General features: G+C 35.3%; 1 protein-coding gene across 7 annotated transcripts in view; it reads right to left on the bottom strand.

Moving 5' to 3' along the window:
• Positions 1–27,407, bottom strand: part of Lrp1b (LDL receptor related protein 1B) — a 1,777,797-nt gene that overhangs the window by 272,835 nt on the left and 1,477,555 nt on the right. For all 7 annotated transcript variants that reach the window (XR_009056008.1, XM_057755646.1, XM_057755649.1 and 4 more), the window contains exons 44-47: positions 14,999–15,191; positions 14,010–14,135; positions 9,047–9,175; positions 6,717–6,836 (exon numbers count right to left, since the gene is read on the bottom strand). Coding sequence is in view for 6 of the 7 variants with exons in the window: in XM_057755646.1 (XP_057611629.1) it covers positions 6,717–6,836; positions 9,047–9,175; positions 14,010–14,135; positions 14,999–15,191 (568 nt within the window). In the remaining variant the exon portion in view is untranslated. The remainder of the gene's footprint in view (positions 1–6,716; positions 6,837–9,046; positions 9,176–14,009; positions 14,136–14,998; positions 15,192–27,407) is intronic.

The raw sequence follows: 27,407 nt of genomic DNA, 5'->3' as shown, positions 1-27,407 counted from the left end.
GACTCCTACATTAGTAGTCAATGGAGGTAATTTAAGAGAGAGAAATGCCACCCCAAGAACTCTTGTGTTAAACACATGATTTCCAGCATTATGTAGGAGGTGTAGTATACGTGGAAGTAGTTAAGTGGGCTGTGCCACTAAAAGTTAGTCGTACCTCCCACTCTTCACCATGATGTAAGCTGTCCCAAGTAGATTATGCCACAACCATGGTATAGTGCTTCACTATGGTCTAAAGCTATTTTGTCAGGTATGTCAATCATGATGATAAGCTATTAAAGCATGCAAATAATAGTAAGTTCATTACACCATTAAATTATTTTCTTTTCTACTTCTGTAATAACACATAGCAAAGGCAACTTCTAGAAAGAAGCGCTCATTTGGCTTATGTTTCCAGAGGGATAGACGTGCATTGTGGCCAAAGATTGTGTCAGGAAACTGCCAGAATGGCAGCAAGAGCAGATGCTAAGAGCTTCCAGCTCGAAGCATAAACAGGAAACAGAGAAAACTCAAAGCAGTAATCATTAAACCTCTAGTGACGTACTTCCTCCAAGAAGACCACACTACCTAAGCTTGATATAACAAGACCACTAACTGGTAACAAATATTGAAATGCCGGATGTTGACAATATCTCATTCAAGCCATACAATAAGCAAACAAATTTTAATTTTGGGAAAGAAAAATCAAAACCCACTACACGTGGTTTCAATTACATTCTTAGGGTGGTTTCTGAGTGAGAAATACTGAAATTTCTAATTTAACAGGTGAAAAAGAAAGTTGTCTGATATTTTTCCCTGGGCTAAAAGTCTTGAATAAGAGAGAAAAGAAAACTATTTGGTTCAAATAAAGATAGGCCAAGTGTGAAATATTCAGCTTTTCCCTCCAGATAGTTCAACAGAAGTCATTAGTCTATAGAACACTAGTAAGAATACAACCATATCACACTGGCCGTAGAAATGAGATACCACAAAATAAGTTCTGACAGGGACAGTGGATCAAAGGGAGCAGTATGATGAAAATCAAAGCCACTGATTCTTCAATAGACTTTCCTTGTTTTTTTCTTCTACTTTCTTTTTATTTTGTCAATTAAAATACTTTATGAGATTAAAAAGACATAAAATCAATAGGTCTCTCTGTGGTTCATGGGATAATTCTTACAAATAACTAAAGTTGGTTCTCTCTTCCTACTTTCCATGCTGTCTGTAGCTAAAGAATCTGACAGTGGATTTAAACACAAATGACTTTAATTTTTTGTAGTAATTCTAATTTGTTTATTTTCATTTACACCTTCTATGTAATTATTACATAAATGCTTACGTCTTCAAGGTGTGAAAGCACAGAGGGACTCTTAATTTGCTTTTGAGTTATGGTGGAGTCTTTCAATATTTTACTGAGTACTTTTGAAAATAAAGACAAAACTTACATAAACACATTAAGTTCTAAAAGTTAACAATGAGTTTGAGTCATGTTTAAATGAACTTTAATTTCAAATACCTAGCATTGTAGCCAAAAAGTCAATATCTATGCTTTATTTGAATTAAGGTATCCAACTGCTATGAAGTTTGTTCTGTCATTACCAGAAAAGAAACATTGTTACCAAAGCTTAATTCTTTTTTTTTGAAGTGTTCAGACTCATTTATGGAAAGTGACTTTATAGCAAGATTTGACACACTCTAGTGTATCCATTTGCATCTTTTGGAAATAATTCTGTTTTTCTTTTTTTTCAAAGCCTAATTCTCGATGTACTTTTGTGACCAATACTGTAAATGAGATAGTAAAGTTTTTAAATGAAGGACAATACTTTCTTTTTAATGTGTAATATTTTGGCAGTCACTATTGTAGATAAAATTAGATATATTATATTTTATCTATATTTTATGACTTCTCTAAATGCACCACAGTTTTACAAATACCTATCATTCAGTAGACACAGTATTTTCTAATTCCAAACACAAAAGTATATTAAAATTTTAAGACAAAACTACTTTTCTCAAGAAAACACATAGTAGCTGTGGTGTTCTGAATAAAAATGACTTCCATAGACCCTTGGGGATGGGCACTGTTAGGAGGTGTGGCCTTATTAGAGGACTTGTATCGCCCAGGGTGCCTTTGAGTTCTCGGATGTTCAAACCACAACCAGTGTGACATTCTAATTCTGCTGCCTGTGGATCTAGATGTAGAACTATCGGCTACCTCTCCAGCACTGTATCTGCATACATTCTGCCATGCTTCCCACTATGACAATAATGGACTAAACTTCTGAACTGTAAGTCAGTCCCAAATAAATGCTTTCCTTTATAAGAGTTGATGTGGTTATGAGGTCTCTTCACAGCAATTAAACCCTGTCTCAGACAGCCACCCAGGAATGGGGTTTTGTTGCAATAGGTAGAGCTTATTTTAACTTAAAAAAAATGTGGACTTTGGGAGTTTGAGTTAGAAAATCAGAGGAATGCTTTAAATGGAGCTTAATTGGCCATGCTGGTAGGAATATGGAGACGGTGGTGCTTAACGTAATTTTAAACTTAGAGGTCTGGCTTAAAAAGTTTCAGAGAAGAATTTTAGTATGGGGCCTAGAGACTGTTCTTGTTACTTAAGAATGTGACTGCTTTTTTTTTTTTCACCTTGTCCAAGACATCTGCTGAGTCCAAATGAAAAAGTTTTAGACTAGTTGCATCAGCAGAAGAAATTTCAAAACAGGTTAAAATTGGCTCTGTCATATGGTTCTTAGTGTTCACCTTATGTAAATTTATAATGAAAAGGAAAAAAAAAAAACAGAGCAAGGAAATATACAAAATATACAATTTGAGGAGGAAAGGGGCCCCAAGAAGTGTACACAGATTAAATGATGTAGAAATGGCCTTGTTGGAAGAAGTGTGTCACTAGGGGTGCCTTTAAGGTCTCAGGTGATCAAATGGCACTCAGTGTTTTTTGCACATCTTGTACCTGTGAATCCAGATGTAGAACTCTCAGCTACCACTCCAGCCCTGTGTCTGCCTGCATGCCACCATGTTTCCCACCATGATGATAATGGACTAAATCTCTGGTCTCTAAGCCATCCCAGATTAAACATGTTAATTTATAGGTGTTGCTGTGGTCATGATGTCTCTTCTCAGCAATAAACCCTTAACTAACAGAGTTGCATTAAGTTCCAATGGCTTCTTTTGAGAAAAAAAAAATTTTGACACAGATTTTCCATAAACTTTTGTTTAGCCTCTTTAAGCTCTGTTTTCTTATTTTTACCAGCAACCTAATTGAATGCATTCACTGCTGCTTGAAGCTACCAAATCGATAGTACCCATTCCTTAGTTTCAGTTCGTTTTAATTCCTTCCTCCTTTTAAATGTTTATCAATTTCCCTCTGTCTACTTTCAATGTCTTATAATTTTTATTGTTTTTAAATTTTAATAGGGAATATGAAATAACTTACTTTGAAAATACATCGGATCTCCTTTCTTTGAACTTGTGGTGACAATAAAGTAAAAGGCTTTCTTGCAAGCTGCTAGGCTTTACATGACTTCCCTGAATCTCCTAAGTCTTTTGCCCCCGTTTCCTCAATTCTTTATTTCATCAGAGCCATGACATCTCAACTCTAATTCATACTTTTCCTTTCCTTCAATATTTTAAAAAAGTTTCTATATTCACTATCAATAATCTCTTATTTCACTTTTGATCTGATTCTCCTATGACTTCATTAAGCTTTCTTTCATCAGTGTAATCAATAATGACCTCTGATTCACCAAGATAAATTGACACTTGTAGCTCAAGTCTGTCATCTTACTTTCTCTGCAACACTTAAAATGCTGAGTGATTGGGTTTTCCTAATAAAATATTCTTAAGAGGATTTTTCCTCTGTGCCTCCAATATACTTAGACTTTTATGCTTAATTTTTAAAATTTAGCACATACTTTTGACGCATTATTTTAAAATAACTGTCCTTTACACTGTCTGATGTGCTGTCCTTATTCTCCTTATGGAGTCCCTAAAATCGATACTTCTTATCTGAGATCTACTAGAGAAACTCTGGCTTCCAGGTCATTGGAATAGCTTTATTTGCAAATTCCCAAATTTTAGAGGAAACTAATCTGAGTTAATCCTATTCCTAAATAACCAATGTCCATAATAACACCCTGGAAACATGGAAAGAACCAGTGGGGGATTGAATTTTTCAGTGAATTTCCTGAGAGGAAGAGGTCTCAGTCTAGTTTGGTGTATTTTACTTAAAAAGTGTTCAGCAAATGGAGAGACTTTAAAAAGGACACTGTTTAAGAAATACTTGTGTACAGATTTTAACTAGCCTGACATATTGTCATTTGACCTACAAATATTTGTATTCCATTCAGGGTCATCATTGGTCAGTAATTATAAAACTTTCAATATAATATGTCATTTTATATAGGGTATGTATTTTCTGAATATTATTTACCACTCAAAATAATATTAATAATCTTACTCAATTTGACTTTATGTTTTAGTTTTTAGGAAACTGATGTAGAAACTGGTGTATGGCCTTAATAAAATGTTGTAATAAGAGTAGGAGCAGAAAGTCTAATTTGAGTATTTGCACTAGTAGCCATGTGAGAAATATCAATCTTTTAATACAGAAACAAACTAGGAAATCACAGGCAGGAAAAGCTGTATAAAGTATATTCAATTCAGGACTAAGGTGGATTGACTGGAAAGCTATTCTAACTGACAAGTGGAAAATTGTCCATGTTTTCATTGCATTAGTAATGAAGTATACAATAAGGAGGAACAAGATTTTCTAAGGCTTCAACTCCAGCCATAGAACTACAGGCAACTAAGGAATGCTAAGAATGGTATAAATAGTCTTCCCCCACGAAATAGTACACCAACTTAGTATCTAATTCCAAAGGTTAGTCCTTAAGGCATACCTATGTGTAACATTATGCAGTTAAGGTTTTACTTAGGAATACACACACACACACACACACATTTACTTACGAATGTTTGTGTGTGTATTTGTATGTATGAACAATAATTAGTGGGAAAAAGGGCCATGAATTTTAAAAACCTCTTTGAGGAGTATATTGGGAGGGTTGGAAGGGAGGATCAGAAATGATGTAATTATATTATAGGGTCAATAATGAAAAAATAGTGAAGGAAAAAGAAGAGTAGAAACAAGTTTCATGATACGTTGGCATCTTTTACAACATGGATAAATCATAAAGACATATCTTAAGTGAAAGAAGCAGGACATGAAGGACTATGTACACTGTATGACTTAATTTGTGTGAAATGTTTACAGAGGACAAAATTGTGGTACGCAATGAGAATGAGAATTAAGAACTCAGATAAATATTCTGAAATTTATTGATTATAATGAATGCAAAATCACATAAATTTACTAGAAGTCATTGAGTATATTTGAAACATGAAGTATATGGCATGTATAAACATGAATAGATAAATATTACTAGTACTAAATATTTTACCCATACATTAGGAAATGACATGGTAGGTACAATAGAACAAAAATAATAATTCTTAGAGCAATAAATTCAGTACTGAATATTGCTGTGGAATATTCAATGTACCATGAAGATATGTTGCTCTCATAGTTTTAATAAAGACCTTACTGCCTAATAGTTAGGAAGGAAGGGTTTAGGTGGGAAAGCCAGACTGAGAGAATGCTAAGAGGAAGAATGATGGAGTTGCCAGTCAAACACAGAGGAAGCAGGATATGTATAAAACAAAATAACAAGCCTTGAGCTATGTAGCAGCACATAAATTAATAGAAATGTGTAGCGATATTTCATTTGTTTTTTAATAAATAAAGCTTGCCTGAAGATCGGAGAGTAAAACAGCCCCAGTGGTCAGCCTAACAGATCAGGCAGTGGTGACACACGCCTTTAATCTCAGCAGCAACACCAGTTTGCCATAGAAACCTTTAATCCCATCCCTAGAAAGCAGTTTAAGATGGCAGAAGACAGATCTCAGACACAGTCTCATTCTGAGATTCCTGGAGGCAGGATCTTCATTTCAAACTGAGGAAGAAGTAAGGGTCAGTGGCTGACTGTTTTGCTTATGTGACCTTCAGGTTAAACCCCAAAATCTATTTATAGGTTTTTATTAAGCATTCTGCTTAAATGGGTTATTTAACTTGTAAGACTAGGTAGCAATAAGGCTAAGATCTTGGCTGAGCAGATATAACTAATAAGTTTTTATCATTATTTGGAAACTGTATAGCAGGACAGAAAATTCTGCCTACAGAATATTCTGACATAAACATCTTAAAAAAAACAATTGATAAAATAGAATAAAGAAAGGACAATAGTTAAATGTGAGCTAAATAATAGACACTAGAAAGTTGTCATAATTTTTAAATTCAATTCATTTTGACTGATTTAGAAAAGTAAATACTTGCTTTAATCAAACTGTATCATTGTACTCACTGTTTAGGCTTTCTCCAAAATGCTCCTCTTTGGTGATATCCTCTGACAAAAACTATCCTCTCTCAGATCTCACAGAATCAATATTTTTTTATTTCACATTTGATGGAGGAGATCATGAGATTCTCATATCCCCAAATACGGCTTAATTTTCTTAATACAGTGGTCTAGAGTTCTATTCCAAAAGTATTTCTAAAAGATGTCATCAGATGTTTTCATAGCACAATTTTCTCAGGGACAAACTTTGTGAAAGTTTAATAAAAATATATCATATTGTCTGATATTCCAAGATTATGTAAGAATATTTACCTTTACAATCCAGTTCATCAGAGTTATCGCCACAATCATTTGCACCATCACAGAGTTTGCCATGAGGAATACAACGGTGATTATAACAAGGTTTGAATCCGCTCCGGCAACTTCTATTTTCTTATGAATAAAGATTAAAACTTGTAGTTAGAGGTTTATATAAATATTTCTAGAGATTACTAATCATGCATAAAATTAATCACCTTACTAATGGTATCTAGATCCATAAAACAGTGCTGTGCTGTATGAAAGATCTGAGTTACAGTGTCTATTAGTTACCAAGGAACAATAATTCATCCATTCATTGAGTCCTTTAGACCTGGTGTTTCCTAACTAGTAGTCTGGTATTGTATCTACCTATTGTTTCTCAAACTTCTCCCATGCTTTCCAGGAATAAGCATGTAACATGTATTCAATAAGAAAGGAAAAGTTTCTATCTCAGAAGTAGTAAAAAATGCTACTATCCATCAATTTCAATTAATGCATTCATATTTACAGGGATTTCATAATTAAAAGTTAACAAAACATGCATTCCCTTTGAGAGTATCAAAGAATCACAGGAATATTAATAAATTTCTGCTAAAAAAATTTAAAATATCCATTGAGAGGAATAACATTTTCTTTAACTACCAAATGGAAACTTTTAAAATGCAATATGCCCAAAGTCATGGGATGCCTCAGATGAGTGCCAAGAACAAACTGTATAGCTGTTAGTGCCAGCATCACAAGTTTCAGAAAGATGTAAAATAATTTACAATAAAGTGAATTCTAACCAATAGGTTTAAATTAACATTTTCTAAAGGAAAATATCTAAACATTCAAAAAATATGAAAAAGTGCTTGAAAGACTCAGCAGAATACAAAGCGAAAACAATATGAAACACTATACAATCTTGACTAGCAAGAATACCATATAATGAATAACTATCAAGAAAAATCAAAAGATAACAATTTCCAGCCAACATGTACATAAAAGGGAATATTTATTTTTACTGCAATCGATATGGAAAATATTATGAGAAGTTTTCAACAATGATAAATAGAACTATCATATGAGTCAATGATCCTACTATACATATATGTCCAAGGATGGAAATAACCACGGTATAGCAGCAGCATCTGAATTCCTATGTTTACTGAAACACTATTCATAGTTGCCAAAACAGGAAAACCAACAAAGTGCCAATCAAAGATGAAATATTAGGAAATCATGGTCTATGTATAAAACAGGACGCGTAGAAACTTATTTAAAAGACTTAAAACCTGTCAAATGCATCAACTCAGACAGATTTGAAAGAGAAGACACTATATTAAAAGAAATGATAGTACAAAAAAAAAACAATACTGTATGTTGTCATTATACAGGAGATCTATGCTGTTTCTCAAGAAAGTAGACAATAAAGCAGGTCACTGAAATTTTCTTTTTTTTTTTTTTTTTTTTTTTTTTTGGTTTTTCGAGACAGGGTTTCTCTGTGGTTTTGGAGCCTGTCCTGGAACTAGCTCTTGTAGACCAGGTTGGTCTCGAACTCACAGAGATCCGCCTGCCTCTGCCTCCCAAGTGCTGGGATTAAAGGCGTGCGCCACCACCGCCCGGCGTCACTGAAATTTTCTATGGCACTGAAATCTAATGCTATTGGTCTTGTAAAGTTAAAATAAATCATACTATTTTCAATTTGAATCTGGATAACTGTACACTAAAGATTGACAGGGAAAGGAAGACAGATTCTTGCTGATTCCTAGGACAGAAAAAAACAATCTCCTTCAGAGGATGATTTTTGCTTAGTGTCACCACCAGGGAGGCACGCATGTCAGAAAGCCATGTTTCTTATGAACCATGGCTATCACATCTAGTTTCCCCTCACAGGACACTAGTTCCATGATGATCAGGAACCAAATGAAATGAACAATACTTTTACATCAATTCAATATGCATTCGCCTGAGGGTGGAACCTTGCTACAGAGTAAGTCTGCAGCATCCACCACTCACTGATACCTCGGAGTTAGGTTTTTAGGAATAAAATCCTAAAATTATTGGTAAATAAAAATTACAAGGCAGTTTACAAAACTGCCTCCAATGCACTTTTAATTTGCATCTTAAGGGTAGAAAACTGTAACGATATTCTTCAGTAAATACCCTGGTATCTGGGTAGATAATAATGGGTCTCATTTTATAACAAGCAAAGTCTAGTCAATTTGCCTCAAAGGTACTTTTGCAGGGGAGACATTAAAGACATTTTTAACGTAAAATAAAGACAGACAAACACACTTAAAACTATTAAACCAACTCAGAAATATTTTTCTACAGTGATAAAGTATTCATTAGACACTTACCACAATAAAGCAGCTTTTCATCTGATTTGTCCTTACAATGAGGGATTCCATCACAGGTAAGCAGATAGTCAACACACTCCCCATTTCCACATTCAAACTCAGAATAGATATTACAAGAGGAGTTTTTAGCTGAAGGAAGTAAGAGTAAGGATTTATACAATGAGAATTATTATATATTATTAACATTATATTCCTTAAGTTTAATTATAAAATTAAACTATTATATAAACATATAAAATGAAGTAAAGAACAGCAGTTCATTATATTTCTTCACTGAAAATGAGCTGAAATACATTTTGTCATTATTAATTTACCTTTGCAAGTCTTTGGGATGTTGTTTGTAAAGTATTTTTTGACTAATATTTCTATTTCTATTTTATGGTGATTTGCATGTCTTGACAATCATTTATTGATCATATGTATGCAGAGGAAAATAGTAGCTTGAATTTTATAATTGACATATAGAGAAGAAGGAGTCTTAAAATAATGCCTTTTAGGAAAATGCCATTTACTTATTAAGTATGGTTGCTCATGCCTATAAAGCCCATATCCCAGAATATTGGAGCCTGAGGCCGGAGGATTACAAGTTCATAACCTTTGTGGGTCATAGTGAGTTCAATGTGGGTCGAATTTGCATAGGGAAATCTTGTCTCAAAATTCAAACAAAATAACCAGTTAAGTAAGCTTTGTGTATTCTAACAATATGTTGGTGTATCCTTACTATTATTTTCCCAAGCAATAAAATTTCCATAAAGAGAGGGCCATATCTTAATGATGGGCATGAAGTCGTCTTAACCAAGTCATGGTCCCTTCTTGATTTACATGTAATTTTATCTTCTCAATTTTCTGCTGTTGAGACCCAGCAGCCAGTTACTACTTAAAACACGAACTGATCAGGTGCCTCTGCCTCCTTCAGCAAATCCTACCGGCCTGCGCCACCAGGACGGCAGAGGAGAGGGTGCCTGAACTGGCCTTAGCTCATAGTCACACTAATGAATATCTTGCATATCACCATAGAACCTTCATCTGGCGATGGATGGAGATAGAGACAGAGACCCACATTGGAGCAATGGACTGAGCTCCCAACGTCCAAATGAAGAGCAGAAAGAGGGAGAACATGAGCAAGGGAGTCAGGACTGCGAGGGGTGCGTGCACCCACAGAGACAGTGGGAATGATCTAATGGGAGCTCACCAAGGCCAGCTGGACTAGGACGGAACGAGCATGTGATCAAACCGGACTCTCTGAATGTGGTTGACACTGAGAGCTTAATGAGAAGCCAAGGACAATGGCACTGGGTTTTGATTCTACTGCATGGACTGGCTTTGTGGGAACCTAGTCTGTTTGGATGCTCACCTTCCTAGACCTGGATGGAGGGGGGAAAACCTTGGAGTTCCCACAGGGCAGGGAACCCTGACTGCTCGTAGGACTGGAGAGTGAGGGGGAAGAGGAGTGGGGGGAGTGGGAGGGAAATGGGAGGAGAGAAGTGGAAATTTTTAATAAATAAATAAATAACAAGAACTGAAAAAACAATAAACCACTACTTCCTACCAAGAAACAGCTTGGAGGAATTAGTGGAAAATTGGAAAAGAAAAAGAACTCTAGACAGTTTGCAACTTGATATTTTCAGTGTCTACCACCACAGCCATGCCATCAACTCTCAAAACCTTGTGATGTTCATGGAAAATGACCACGATCTCTTTCTCTCCCTCGCTCCACACTCTCTACCTATCTCATGCGATTTGTTGTAAACTTTAAATATGGGCAAACAATGACAAAGTACAGATTACCTTTTGTACAAGTCAATTTTGTCTTAAGCATACCATGTTTCCTCTTTTAAGGGTGTGTATTAGGGAAAATAACTTAATAGCTTATCTTTATTCTAGATAAATTAGATTCACCAGCAAAATTTTGGGATCGATAATTTGGGGTATGAAATGTCCTGGTGTGTACTTGTCACACTATTCACTAAGCAAATTAGACATTTAAATAAAGTCATATTCATGGTTCTGAATTTAATTAGGGTTGGTATCTATAGGAGATACAGTCCAGTTTCACAAATTATTGTCCAAGATTTTGTATTTTCAGAAATGTGCAATAAATTATCTGCTAGTGCTACTTGAAATTTCCAGTGTACTTTTATTATTCTTTATTTTTTGCAATTTTAATATAATATTGATATATAAACATGTGTCTAAAACTTCTAATTTAATTTATTCAATTAAATTCCTTCAGTGTAGAACTTTTCATCATTTTTGAGTGAACTTCAGTTACCAGACAAAATAAATAGTATTTCACAGAAAGTAACAAAATATTTAAATCTAAAATTACTAGGATACTTACGGGGAAATATATTAATAATTGTGCTATTATAATTGAAAAAAAATTCTCTTAGATCATGAAATGTACAAAATTTAGACTGGTCTGCTAGCAGCCCTATTTGTATGTGTGTGTGTGTGTGTGTTGGGTTTACATACAAGTCATATACTTTCATTATTTTCTCTAGTTTGCTTTTTAGTTTTTTCATTTTTACTATTATATTGTAAATTTTATAATTTTTCTTTCCTCTTTCCTCTCTCCAAAGCCTCCCACATTCTCCTCCTTGTTCTCTTTCAAATTCATGACCTCTTTTCATTAATTGTTTTATGTGTATATTTATCAGCCTATGAACATAACATTCTTACTCTCTCTAATGTTGCTTGTATGTATGCTATTTGTGACACCACTAGAGTAACTTCAGAAGAGAGGAGCTCAGTTGAAGAACTGCCCAGATCAGACCAGCCTCCAGCTACTTTTGTGAGAGTTTTCTTATTTGATGATTGATGGAGGAGGACCCAGCTCACTGTGGATCATCCATCCCTGGGAAAGTGGTCCTGGGCTGTGTAAGAAAGCCAGATGAGCAAGCTATAAGCAGTGTCCCTCCCTTGTTTTGCTTCAGCTTTCTGTTTGAGTTCTGGCTTTGACTTCTCTCAAGGATGAACTGTAATTTTGGAGATAAAATAAACTTTTTCCCCCTGATGATACTTTTAGTCAGTGTGTTTTATCACCATATCAGAATGAAAACAGAAAATATGCCTAATGCAAAAATAAGTTATGTACAAGCACAATTCTTTCTCACATTTGCATGTCATACATAGCCCTGCAGAATTTCTGCTTCCATCTAAAGACAAGTTTGCCTTTTCTCTCATTCTATATATGGGAAAGGTTTTATTAAAGTTTGCTTGCCTTTCCTGTCTTGTGATGGATCTTATGAGGTTAACAATGTTGTATGGAATGTAAATACCTAAATATTTCACCAACGATTGGGCCAGCAAATGTTTGTCTACATTTACCCTCATGTATGTGTTAACAAACTAAAGATGATACTAACATTCATGAACAACGCAAGTGAATCAGCCCAGATATGGCTCTAAATGTGACAGAAATATTCTGTTTTATCATCAAAGCCACAGCTACTTTGAAGTTTTGCTGATAGAGCACATGATTTCGAAATAGACACCTAACTGATAAAAAAATTGTCCACAGCAGTTTGCCCCCTTGTGAGGCGCAGTGCCACACTTCAATTCCACTGCAGTGCAACTCTGCATGTTTAAAACATTTTCATATTTGACTCATCACCTCTCTGCAGCAGAGGGTAGCAGGTAGCTTATTAGGTGCAGTTACATATAAACTTTTGCACAACAGGTCTCTACTGTTCACTGGACAGTCTTTTGCTGATTTTTTTTTATCAAAGTCATGGCCTGAACCTTTCACTATAGTATGACCTGTGAGAGAAACATGAATGATACTGATGTATGACTGATGTTCCGGGTCTGCACGTGCCATCAGGTCCTGATCATTAGGACTCAACCCACAAAAGCACACTGAAAGATAACTCAGGTAGTCAGCCAATCTCTTTAGAAAGGTGCTAGACAACAAGATTTCTAGGGATTTGAGGCCCAATGTATTAAATTTGTTTATCCTCATTAAAATTCAATGAATAGTTGTGGCATTCTCTCCTTTGTTCTGACAGTCTTATAATAAGCTAGAATTTGTTTCTTTGCTAAGATGTGCCCTTGATTGTAGCACCCACTCACAAAACAAAAGGACACACAAAATACCAGAAAAGGTCCTGCAGGTAGATAAAGACTAAGCCGTGTGAAGTTAAAGATGAAAAATACTTATTTTCAATGAGTAAGCATAACCACTTCAGTTAATTTCCTAACAAGGATGATGAGGGAAAAAATACAAAGGAGGAGGAGAAATGTGTCAAAACTAGCACATTTTGAAAATGAGTTCACCAAGCTCCAACAAGATATTTCTCTTTCCACCATTTTCACATACAAAGAGTTACAGTACTAAAGGGAAATTAACCTTTTTTATGTAGGTTGCTAATTTTTCATGGCAATATTGAAACACTTGAACCATTATTTATTTTGGAAATTTAGCTCTTAATAAGGGTGTATTATAATGGTACTAATTAAAGACTGCAATGCCTTTGGGAAAAATAAACATTGTGCAAGGCTGCAAAGTTACATTCTTAATTAACAGTTTAGAAATGATTACAAATAAGCTGCATGAGCCATTCTTTCTCATTTGCATACTGCCATAGACTATGAAGGAGGTTATTCCATGACCACTGGTCTCCTGTATGAATTCTAGTTCAACTGTAATTGATTTTATAATTGTGAGAGTCTCAAAGATGCAGCTACAATTAAATAGATGATCTTGTATACAGTAACTGTAACTCTTTGTATGTGAAGAAGGTGGAAAGAAAAGGGTCCTAACATAGTCATCCCCCAACCATAGGCTCATAGCTATTTTCTTGGATACTGTTACTTAACACATAAAACTACAAGAAAATACTAGAATGAGCTGGATTGTTGAATAAACAGATACAAAAGAACTGAACCTCTACAACTTTATGAATGCAATAACAAAATTTCAATATATCTTGACCATATTGCATAGATTATCATTACTTACTCACACATCTGTTGTTAGCTAGCAATACTCGGTCTCCTCTACAGGAACAATTCACTCTTCCATCGGGAGTTAAAAGGCAGAGATCATGGCAACCTCCATTTAGTAAGGCACATGGCGAGAGCTCACCTGCAATGAATGGGCCCATGAGCAGCATTTTGTGATGAATACATGTTCTACATTAATTACAGTTAAGCAGAAAACTATTGAATGGCCTTGACCTCCAGGGCACTCAGAAATTTTAAAGGCCATGGCATTATCAGAGCTATTCCTACTGCAAACCACAATTACATAAGTATTCCAATGTCTGTGGATTTATAAACCAAGATGAAAAAATGCTAAGAAAATCCTTATCCCAAAAATAAATTAGTCTGCATTTTTTAAAGATATGAGAAATAAATGAAGTTGAAGTAGAATTTCACAAATAATTAAAACAGAAATTGTTCTGATGTTAACCTACTAAATACTTTAGAAGTTAATTAAACATTTCAGGCAGTTTTTATATATCAAATAATCAAATTCTGAATATTATGTCACAAGGTCACAAAATTTATATTACTATGAATGAGAAAATTTGGAAGGTTATGATGTGAGATTCTCTTTGTATGCTGTGAATACCATAGGTGAATAAAGAAACTGCTTTGGTCTGTTGATAGGGCAGAACTTAGGTACATGCACAAAACTAAACTGGGTGCTGGGAGAAAGAAGGCAGAGTCAGGAGAAGCCATGAAGCCGCTGCCAGAGACAGACATGCTGAAAGTTTGCTGGTAGGCCACGACCTCATAGTGATGCACAGATTAATAGAGATGGGTTAAATTTAATATGTAAGAGTTAACAAATAAGAAGCTAGAGCTAATGGGCCAAGCAGTGATTTAAATAATATGTTTTCTATGTGATTATTTCGGAAGTCTGGGCAGCTGGAAAATAAACAAACAGCCTTTCTTACAACAAGGTTATATAATTAGTAAATATTATTTCCTATTACAACTTACAGCTATTGGTGTCATTAGCAACAGCTATGATTCCCATTGGTTGATGTGGAATATCAGAACGAAGAATTTTTGTTTCTCCTCCTGTGTACTTGTTGGAACGTAAAATAGCTCTTCGTCCCCAGTCAGACCAGAAGATATAATTGTCATAAACTGCCAGGCTAAGAAAAGTCCCTGGTCCAGTCTTGACAATAACCTGAAATAAATTAAATTATAGTTTATGCAAACATATAAATATTAAGACAATTATAACCCTTTTTGCTCCAGAACATGAGAGATGAAAATTCTTTAGTTATCAACAGTAGGGATCATCATATCAGCAATTCATTGTATGTATCATCATGGCATGAGGGTAAAGCACATTGCTTTGGGGAAGGTCCAAGACCCCCACACCATATCTAAGCTGAGCAAGGTATCCAACCAAAGAAAATAGGTTCCCAAAAAGCCAGTACATGCAGTAGGGATAAATCATGGTGTCAGTACCAGTGGACCCTCAGTGTGCCCCAGCCATGCAACTGTGAACCATATTAATGGGGTCTAGTTTGGTTTTATGCTTGTTCCTTCCCAGGTTTTGGAGTTGGTGAGTTCCCATTAGCTCAGATAAATTGTTTCAATTGGTGTATCCATCATTGTCTTGACCTCCTTGTTCACAATCTCATTCTTCCTGGCCCCTCCAAGCTACTAGCTCCACAGAATGTTTTAAAATAAAACAAAAGCAAAGGATGATAACAAAAATCATATCTACTGAACTATGGTATAAACAGTATAATAAAGCAAATGAAAGATGATAGACATGTATTTCTTCCAGAATGAAAAAAGTGAATCTACTCACAAATGAAAAATCTTTATGTGTAAAGTATACAAGATAATATATATTTAGAAGTTTAAAATAAGTGAATTTAATAAGAATTAAAAAATTAGAATTGTGTTTCCTTCTATTCATATTTAATATTTAAATTAAATTAATATTTAAAGTTACTTTTACAATGGTAACAACTAGTATGAGATATATATCACTCTGAACGAATGCATATAAAATACTGAAAACCATCAAATTCTTAACAAAAGTTAGCAAAAGCTAAATGAGTGATCTATCTTATTCAGACTCTGCCAGATCCAATTCAGTGAAATGTCATTCTTTCCAGGAAATCACAAGCCAAGCAAAATGAAATATTTCAGACATTTTATACATATATATATAAGCTGTCTATAAAATGTATGCAAAAATGCAAAGGACTGGGAAAGAAAAAAACAAAACACACAAACAAGCATAAAAACAAACAAACCAAACATTCTTTTTGGAGAACTAACATTGTAGTTCAAGATATTACAAACTAATAGCTAGTAAGCCAGTATATTAGTGGGAGCTGACCAGAGAAGTCATCAGTAGAAGATGAAGATAGTAAAGACCACATGTATCCATATTATGAACAACTAATCCTTGACAAAAGCACAAAGCCTAGTTAAAGAATTAAAATATTTTAATAAATAGCATATAAATAATGAGATGTGTAAAGGTGTACGTAATATATTTGAAAACAAATACTAAGACCTAAGACTCTACACATTTGCTAAAACAGGAAATTACTCTTTATGACTCTGGATCTCATAATGGCTATATTTTTAGTATAACAGTCAAATACATCATTCACTAAATTTTAATGAAGTCAATACATTTTAAAATATTGCTCTTCGAATGACAATAGACAAAATGAGAAAAAAATCAACCTAAATTAAAAGAAAATATTTTTATTTCACCAGTGTAACAACAATTTTATGAATACAAGTATAACAAAATACTTGTGAAATGAATTCTGAGAAGTCAATAATACAATGAGCAATTGCAATTAAGGAAGAAGTGTTGTAAGGGAGTCACTTATTCCAGCCACTTAGCCCTGAAATAATCACACAGAAACTGTGTTAATTAAATCACTGCTTGGCCCATGAATTCTAACTTCTTTTGGTTAACTTTTACATATTAATTTAACTTATTTCTACTCATCTGTGTATGGCCACATGGCTATGGCTTACTGGCTAATGTTCCAGCATCTGTCTCTCCCAGCATTCAGTTTACTTTTCTCAACTTACATAAGTTCTGCCCTATCAACAGTCCAAGACAGTTTTCTTTATTAATTGACCAATCTTACTTACAGCATACAGAAGGGAATCCCACATCACCTCCCTTTTTTGTGTTTAAATAAAAAGGAGGCTTTTAGCGTTAACATAGTAAAATATATATAACAAAACAGGTATAAAACAAAAATTACAGTTACAATGTTTATATCTATTTTATCTATTATCATGTCTAAGGAAAACTATAATTATAATTATAAATTCTTCAACTCCATCAAAGATTTCAGAAGGATATAATATTACAGGAAGTACACTGTAAGCAACTTCTGAAACTCTAGAATTGACAGACACTTCTTGCTACCTGGACACTCACCCAAGGCTCTTCTGTACCATTGGGGCATCCATCTTCAGTCTATAGGCCCATAGTATCTGGCAGACTTTTTTATGAAGTAGGAAATTTCAAAGACAGTTTCACCTATATTGGCAGTTTGTCAGTCCCCTTCTTCTGTGTCCTGCAGAATGTCTAGCAGACTCTTTCATAAAGCAGGAATTCTGAAGGCCCATTTCACCTTTAGGGTAGTTTAGCAGTATTTTATCTATGGGTCGTACATATGCTGTTCACCAAGCAGTCCAGGCAAGAACAGTTTCTTGACAAAATGGCTAACAAATTTTATAGGAAGTCTCTTCAATGCCAATCTTTCTCTTAAAGCTATTTGGTGTTGACAGGAACAGATGTGTCTCATTGTCATGAAAAGTCTAAAGTTCTTAAACATTTTACATGGCATATTCTGTAGTTTTCAAAAGGTTTGAAAAATGCCTATCCATCTGAAATACATATCTGAACATCTAGAAAACCTAACTAACATGACTATGAGCTTGACCATTATAGATGACTTTCTATTAACCTATATATTTAATTATACATTACATTTTAAAATGAGCCACACAATAACAATACCTTAATCAAGAGCAGAACTATATATACACAGTATAGGAAAATTGACCTTAAATTTGTATCAATAAACCAAGATCCATACCGGTGCAAATTTCTATAGCATATCCCCCATTATATGTAAAGAAATATTTATAAACAATCTTTGGGAATATGGGCATAGTTTTGTCCATACTGCTTAATGCTGATTGGGGGCACTAATAATCAGGTCTTTCATGGTGTATCCTGTGTGCTAGGTTCATCTCAGTCAGCAGTTGGCTGAAGTAATTTTTGGGGGGTGTTCATAGCGACCTTTCAGAGAGTCTTCATGCATCAAACCATATCAGTCTGGAAGCAATCCACAGGTTCTCATTTTCTATGGAATCAAAAGAAGAACCTCTTTTCCAAAGCAACATATCATTAGACCCAAATTCTGAAGTAAAGATACCTTTATAATATACATGCTGTTTTAGTTTAGCAGTTCATACAATAAAAATGTGTCTGTGTCCTTAGCTCCTTCAAAGTCAAAAAATTAAAAGAAAACACAGTAATATACAGATTCTCTGTGTATTCTCCATCTTTACGTGGCTTATCCTTTCTTTACTTCTTTTAATCTATAACTGTCTGTACTCTGTCTCTTTAAAGACTTTGTTATATTATTTTATAACTTGCTGTATTCTTTTGCTTCTCTCTCCAAAGCTGAAGAACGTTTTTTAAACACACTGTGTCTTGTTTAGACATTTTTTATGTCTAAATCTCTCCTACTGTGTATCTGCAATTCTTATTGTCCAGGAAGGAGTGCTTCATAAAATACTAAGTACTCCTTAAAAACTTAAGCTGTTCCATTGCTAGGGAAAATACAGCACTACCTGCTTGCCCAGCCCAGGCCAGCTTTGTGGAACTGCTTGCCGCCTCCAAGAGTCATGCATAATGCCCCATATCTAGGCACACAGCCAGTCCATTTTGCCACCAAGCAAGTCATAGCACATTGCTCTCAAAGCTAATTCAAATGCTCAGTCTCCTGAAAGAATAAGAGTTCAAACTGGCAGCAAGGCCCAGAAAGCCAGCATTTCAAAGTGTCATGTTTTTTTTTTGTTGTTGTTGTTGTTTTGTTTTGTTTTTTCCTGCTACTGCTGAATCAGGAAAACTTTTCTTAAAGGAGTTGCAGCATGTTGCCATCAAATAGCAAGAAGCTGTATTAAACTGTGTATTTTTCTGTTTCTGAAATTTTCTTTTCAAATTCTCTTAGGTTTTAAGTGTATTTTAGTTGGCCATGTAGATGACAATTTGTTGTAAGGAAGGACACTTTTTCCTTTCTCCCAAAATACTCACACAAAAATCATATTAGTTAAATCACTGCTTGGCTCATTAGCTCTAGGTCCTTTAACCCATCTCCATTACTCTGTGCATCATCATGAGGTCATGGACTACCAGCAAAGTTTCAGAACATCTGTCTCGAGCAGCAGCTCCATAGCTTCTCCTGACTCTGCCTCCCTTCTTTGAGAACTGACATTTGCTACTGGTGGGATTGCAAACTGGCAATTTCAAACTCTAGAAATCAGTGTGGAAAATTCCCCCAAATCTAAGTAAATACCCTATAGCCCAGCGATACTACTACTTATCATAAGGCCCAAGAAGTGGACAGTCTATTCCACATATACTTGCTCAGCTGTGTGTTCATGACCGTTCTACTCACATTAGGTAGGAACTAGAAACCTGAATTTTCTTTAAGTGACAAATGGGCAATGAAAATATGGTATATATACACAATGCAATGTTGCTCATGTATAAGAAAAATGAAATCATGAAATTTGCAGATAAATAAATGAACTGGAAAATATTATACTGAGTGAAGTACCACAAACAAAAATGTGTCCTCTCTTGATAATAGATTCTAGCTCTAAATCTTTAGGAATAAGTGTATAATTCAGTCCATAGACCTGCAGAAACTAGGAAAGTAAAAAGTTATTGGGTGAGAGTATCTGGAGGTGGAAGGAGCCCTAAAGAAGGAACTAAGAGAACAGAGCTTCTATAAAGTAGGAAATGGAAAAAATAGAAGTGGGGAAGCTTTAACTGGGCATAATGGAGAGAGGCAATATAGAGGAAGTAGAGGCAAGAGGGATAAATACACTAAGTATATCTGAAAAAGCCCTAATAGTCATAGAATCTTACGGTTGTTTAAAATTACATGTAATATTACATACACACACATACACATATACACACACACACACACACACAAACTGAAGTTGTGCCATGTGGGCATTTGTCTACCTCAAAACCATATTATATCTTAAAAATATTGAGAGCTCCCCTTCCAAACATCACAGAGTATTATTGTTAGTCTACTTCCCAGAGCTTATAGGTGAGATGCTATTACCGATGATACCTCAAACTGTGAGCACAGGACTTAAAGAATAGAAACAGAGTTGATCTTGAAGGCTTCTTTCTGTTGACTAGCTCCTTTCATACCAGGAGGAGATATTCAGGGTGCCACTGGGAAAAGATATCAATAGTCCTACTCAGTTTTGATAGCCTACAAACTACAACCCTGACAAGGATCACAAGATGTCCCCTAAGGTGCAATAGTGGTACTTATATCTGAGCAGTATCCTACAGACATTTAATTGTATTTAAGGCCTGCTCAATAAGAGAAAATTAATTCCTAGTATTATTAACTCAGGCAATTACCAGTGGTTGATGTGTGTATGGATCCCAGACATTTGTTAGCTGTTGGTGGTGAATAGTTTCTTTGTCAGAGTTCTTGCTCTCAACATGAGCCAGGAATTCCTCCTGATTTTTTTTTTTTTTTTTTTTTTTTGGCTGTTAATGCTGAGTCAGAAAGATTTCTCTTAAAGGAATCATGCTTCTCCTTGCCTCTAGCAAATAGAGACCACATGAGAAAATGCTGTTAGCAAGAAGCCATGTTTAACTCTGTTCTTTTGTGTCTAGAATTCTTTCTCAAGTTTTCTCAGGTTTTATAGTCACCCCACATTGGCACCATTTTGTAAACAGAGGCTGTGTTTTGTTTTCTGGGTGTCCAGACCTGAATAATCACACAGAAACTATATTAATTGCAAAACTGCTTGGCCTATTATCTCAGAATTCTAATTAACTAACTTTTACATTTTAAATTAACCCATTTCTATTCATCTGTGTATTGCCACAAGGCCGTGGCTTACTGGTAAAAGCCTAGCATCTGTCTCTTTTGGCAGCTATATGGCATCTCCCTAGCTCTGCCTACTCTCTCTATTTATCTTTGTTAGGATTTCCTGCCTGGCTTAATTCTGCCTTTCCATAGGCTGAAACAGCTTTATTCAATAAAGCAATACGTATACAGAATGACATTCCACATCACTGGTTCCTATGGCACAATACATTCCCAAGGGAACTTCAGGTAGGAAACTTTTATTTTTGCTTGTGACAGGGAAGGCTTTGCTACAGGAAAGTGATGCTGCTGACCACACTAAATAATTGTGCTCTACTGGCTTTCTTCATGTCATTTACTCTGAAAACTCAGCCCACAGGATGTGACTCACATTTGGAGTGAGTCTCCCTCATCAGTGAAACCTCTTTGGAAACACCCTTATAGTTGCAACAACTGCTGCAAGTGTTGCTGCTGAATTGTCAGCCAAGGTTAACCATCACAGGTGCATAGTACATAGTTTAACCTTTTAATAATGGTGGTTATCAGCAATATTTTGATCACTTCTAGTGGTGTGGATTTGGTAAATCATTACCAAAGGTGACCTAAAACTGCTTAAGAGTCAGTGTTCCCAAGATCTAAATAATTGTTAATTAGAGATTTGGCTTTAGTAATTGGAATTAGAAACAATGTCTTCATAATTTATCTATGTTTAAAACATTAAATTAGAGAACACAGTAGTGTCTTTGATTTCACTAGTATTATATTTTATATAAACAATGTAAATATCCAATTAACATGTGAAATGAATAAGAATAAAAATTTTCAGTTAGATGAAAATCAAAACAAATGTCCTTTTCCATGATAACATCTTTTATTATATTTAACACTGACTTTGCTGGCTGGCTACCTTTCAGTGTCTCCTGAGACATAAAGGGGAAAAGCAATATGACACAGAGTGTAATAACACATGCAATGTACAATAGGTTCCACTAATAATATACCAAACTCCAGCTATCTCATTTCTGATTAAAGCTCATCCATGCATTTCCTTCTCCATATTAAATATGTCTACAAAAACTACCCTAGCTCTGTATCTTGCAAGCCTCATCAGCATCTTCGAGGACAACGAAGGAGCTTTGTCTTCATGAACTTCTGTGTTATATAGTGTTTAACATACAGCAGTTTGCATGCACTTTCACTTTGAACCTATAAATAGACTCATTTTTCAAAATAAGCCATGCTTTCTTAGCATGTCTGTTTCTGCACAGACACTTAACTCCACATATGTTCTCACAAAAAAATAATTAAATTGATCTTAAGAGTATGCTTTACAGCCCTGAAATTATTGTTTCAGAAATTCATGTGTCTATCCTTTTGTCTCTTCGAATTTGTATCTATACTGGTATCTTTTCAATTGAAGCACCAAAAGCAATCAATCAATAAAGAAAATTCAGATTAACATGGCAGACAACATAGTCTCTACACCAGATATTGGACGTTAAAGCAAACAATATAAAAGTCAGGCAAATGGAAGGCATCTAACTGCTGCAGCTGATTTCCTCTCAGATGGGATCATAAATGATCATTATGGGAAATGACAGGTTGGCCAGGAACATGACTGTACACTGAAGAATCTTATGCATTTCAAAGAAATAACTGCGGCTGTTTTGGCCTTGAAAAGAACAGTGATGTGGTAATTCAGCAACTTAAAACTCAGAAATATTTAATAAATAGATTATTTTACTTTTAGGAAACAGCTGTATTACCTAGTAGCATTTAGTATTCAAAACTTGAAGCTATAAACATCTGACCATGCTTGAAAAGAGTTATGTTCAAAGCAATCCAAAAACTTCCCTATTGTGTTTATTGTACTCAACAAAAAAAGCACAGACACCTATACATCAACATGCTAAAGTTCCTTAACCCAATATCTTCCATTTGTTTCATTAGCAATTCTTCAAGAAGTCAGTTCAGCCTTCCAGATCAGTTGCCTTCAAACAGTAAACAAGAATGCAATTTTCTGTCTCTCAGAATTACTTATTATACCTCAAGGTTTTATGATGACTGTGCCAGTTAAGCTTGAAGTGAGAAAGAAATAGTGTCTTCTAATTAAGATAACTGGAAATGATATTGGTTAGTGTTAATTGTCTTCATGATAAGATCTGAAATTGTTTGGGAAAGCCTCCTGGCACACATGTAAGAAGTTTTTTAGATTAGGGTAGGTTTTGCACACACCTGTGGAGAATTGTCACTAGATTAGATGGGGGAGGAACTGGTTGTCACCCATATCTGCCTCTTACTTTATACCCTATTGAATATCAGCGAAACTCTTTGGAACACATTCATTGTAGACCACTAGTTTCCACTAATTCAAAAGCTAAGAATCTTACCAAAGAGCATCTGAAATCTACAGAAGAAAATTCCTCATTTTGTGTAACCCATCTATGTGCTGACCACACCAGTAAACTCTGTAAGTACATTGTCTTCTGAGTGTCTTTTATTCACTAACTAATAAAATCTGACATAGCAAGTTTCACTCTTAAGCATGCCAGTAAAACATACAAAAACCTCTGTCTCAAGTCCAAGAACATTAATATTTGACTCAGAAAAAATAAATCTTGTCCCTCATTTGGAAAAAATAAAGTTGCACTTTATTTCAACATTGGTAAATAGTAAATATAAAAACAAAGGATATAGCCGGGCGGTGGTGGCGCACGCCTTTAATCCCAGCACTCGGGAGGCAGAGGCAGGCGGATCTCTGTGAGTTCGAGACCAGCCTGGTCTACAGAGCTAGTTCCAGGACAGGCTCCAAAGCCACAGAGAAACCCTGTCTCGAAAAACCAAAAAAAAAAAAAAAAAAACAAAGGATATTATTTGAGTGAATTTCTTGTGTTGTGAATTTATTCCTCAAACATCATGTATGAGACTCCATTCAAGGGTTACTTCATTTAAGAATCAGGGCCCAGATATCCGGTTTTTTGTTCAATCTTTCTCTCTTTGCCCAAAGAAGAGTTCCCATAATACTGGGAATAGACAAGTGAACACAGACTACAAGGGCTGGTTGCCACCCTGCTTACCAGGCTTGAAAGGCTTCCAACCTAGACTTTTATCTTTTCTGGAACTCTTATGATATATTTAAGTGTTCAATAATTATTGTTATAATTTGTGTATAGATGAGTTATTAAGACTGCTGCAGAATAGGTTTGGTTATTGTTTTTAACATGTATATTTAAATGGACTTGCAATTTGTATGCACAGAAACAAAATGTTTTCTTTGTAAAAAAGATGTCAGCTACATTAGTGCTTCCTGAGGAATTAGAGACATCACCCTCTCAAGCTCATACTCATGCCTTTGATAAATATTTCAATAATGTTACTCCCTAGACCATTGCCTAAATCTTGCTTTTTTAATGTTTTAAAAGAAGTGTGAAGTCAGATAAATATATTAAATTAAATAAGATAAGTATATTAAATAGATAAGTATATTAAATTAAAACCTCTGATTTTCATAACATATAGGAATTGCAATCTTAGTATTTTTAGAGAGGTTCGCAGATTTTTCATTAAAACTCTCTATTTCAACAAGATGGTTCTGTAGAATCATTGACACAATATCTCGAGGACTCTGGGCATGAGCACAATAACCAAAAGGAGCTTCAGTAAGCATTCAGTTAAAACGTTGTGTCAGAGGGCAGAGACCTTGAACCAGACCTATTACTCATTGCAATGAACATTTGTGGGTGGGACTGATTGAACAAAAGTGTAGACTGTGTGACTCACTGCAGCTCTCAGAGCCACTAGGACTATTGAAGAGGTGTCTGGTACATGAGAAAGAAAGAGGAGTGAGGTTTTTTGCATGTTTGTTTTGTTTTTAATTAATTTTTTTTAGGAAGATGCTGAAGTGTGAGGGGCAGAGAGGAGAGGTGATTGGGATTGTGGTGCATGATATCAAACTGCAAAAGAATTCGTAAAGAATTATGTCATAGAAAAACATGCTGAAAAGAGATGGTCATATTATGTTCTTTTTATAGTAGATGTGACTAAATACATTATGAGTCATAAAAATGACTTTGTGATATATTAAAGAGAAAGAATACCTTAGAATTACTTGCATAGTGTAATAATGCATAGGTTGTTGCTATAATGAAATACCTGAGTAGACTAACTTCATAAATGAAAGAGCTTTATTTAGCACATAGTTTTATAGACCAGAGGATAGGTATAAATTGGCATACCCGTATCTAATGGAAGAGCAGAAGTCATAAAGCCTGCATAGCTGCTTAATAAAGATCCAACAAAGCTGGGCTGCATGATGGTTGCTGTGACACCGCTGGTTTCATCTCTACCTGTTGCATATTTGAGTGACTTTTAATATTTGAACAATTTGGGGAAATCAGATTAATGGAAATTTTCTCATGAATAATTTATGACTTCTTCCAGGAGTACTGCTTCTAAACTTCCCCAGAAAAGTCTTGAACATACTACCCCTCCCGCTTTTAGGAACATATCCTCATCTACTTGACAGTGTTCCTTATGCCTTGGAGGTTATGGGGCACATAAAGAAGCCAGAGGTTTTTTTTAGGAGGCTATGTGACATTTTTGAAACATCTGTTTCTATACTTATGCAGGAGCAAGATATTCAAAAACAAAGCAAACTCTAAAAGTTCAACAAGATTTGATGGGCTAGAGACCTGACCACAGATCAGAATGCAAGTCTCTTCCTACTAACACTCAAGCAATTGTGTTGCAAATGACAGCAAAAAAGTTAGATTAGCTGAAGTTACCTCTGCCCTGTACAGAGACTAAGTTTATTGGCAAAGAATGACGTAGAAAGATGATTTAAAAAATGAGATGTCAATACCATCCCTTTCTTAGAAGAGTTAGCATATGCAGAGCCAATTTGGACCATAATACCAACAGGAAGTGAGGACGTTAACACTTGTTATACCATAGTATCTAGCTTCTGGAATGATGTAGTTTGGGTTATTACATTACATTACACATATCCTGAGCCTGGTTCTTCTACTTCTCCTTAGTCTAATTTCTTCAACTACAAAATGGAGCTATTTTGAAGATTCATTTATATATACAATGAATTCTGTTTATTCTTACCTGACATAGGCTTCCTTTGTCCCGTGCCTCTGTTTCCTGCTCTCCTTCCCTACAGCTTTTCTTTCTACACTGATGTCTTTTTAGTGTGGCCAAAGGTTGAGAACTATCCATTGGAGCCTGGAAGGCTCACCATTGGGTACACAACTGAAGACAATGCCTGACCTTCCCTCATAATGCATCAGTAGTCAGTAGTTTGTCAGGGTGCCGTGGGCTCTATTAGCCTCTGTCTAATTCAAGGTTGACTCTTGAAAGTTCAAGTCCTCCAGGGACAATGCAGATAATTGCAACTGCTGTGTGACTGTGTTAGCAATGGTTATGGCATGACTTGCAACAATTCTGCCTTCATCATATTTTCTAGCTCTTTCTTCTTACTTCTATCCTCTTCTGAGTTGAAGCCTGACTGTCAGCAGAAATGACATAAATATCCAGTTTTGGATAAGCTCTCAACCATCACTTTTTCTCAGTACCTTGAGCTGCCCTTGCTTTCTATATCCTTCATTACTGTTTTAGGAAGCCACTTGTTGGTTCCTGGCTGTTCAATCCAGAAATGATCACACAGAAACCATATTGTTTAAATCACTGCTTGGCCCATTAGCTCTAGCTTCTTATTGGCTAACTCTTACATCTTGATTTAACTCATCTCCATTAATTTGTGAATCACCACAAGTCCGTGGAATACCAGCAAAGTTTCAGCACATCTGTCTCCAATGGCAGCTCCATGGCTTCTTCCCACTCTGCCTGCCTCCTTTCTCCCAGCATTCAGTTTAATTTTCTCTGCCTACCTAAGTTCTACCCTATTAACAGGCCAAGGCAGTTTCTTTATTCACCAATGGTATTCACAACACACAGAGGGAAATCCCACATCACATTACAGCAAAGTAGAGCTTCTAAGATGGAGAATGAGGAGAACATGTTGCTGACTGGCCTTAGTATTTATGTGAAAATAAAAGGGTATTTAAAAAATATTTCTATTTTATTAAAATAATATGTGTGTGGTATTTTCCTTGAATGTATGATAAATGCACCATGTGTGTGTAGTGGCCATAAGGTCAGAAGAGATCATCTTTTAACCTGGAACTGAAATTGAAAACAATGGTCAGGAGCCATGAGGGTGGTGAGAACGAAACGCAGGTCCTCTATAAGATCAG

The sequence above is a fragment of the Chionomys nivalis genome, chromosome 22, assembly GCF_950005125.1.
Source record: "Chionomys nivalis chromosome 22, mChiNiv1.1, whole genome shotgun sequence".
NCBI lineage: Eukaryota > Metazoa > Chordata > Mammalia > Rodentia > Cricetidae > Chionomys > Chionomys nivalis.
Note: the sequence above shows the minus strand (reverse complement) of the source record. Positions and strands in the feature narration are given on the sequence as shown.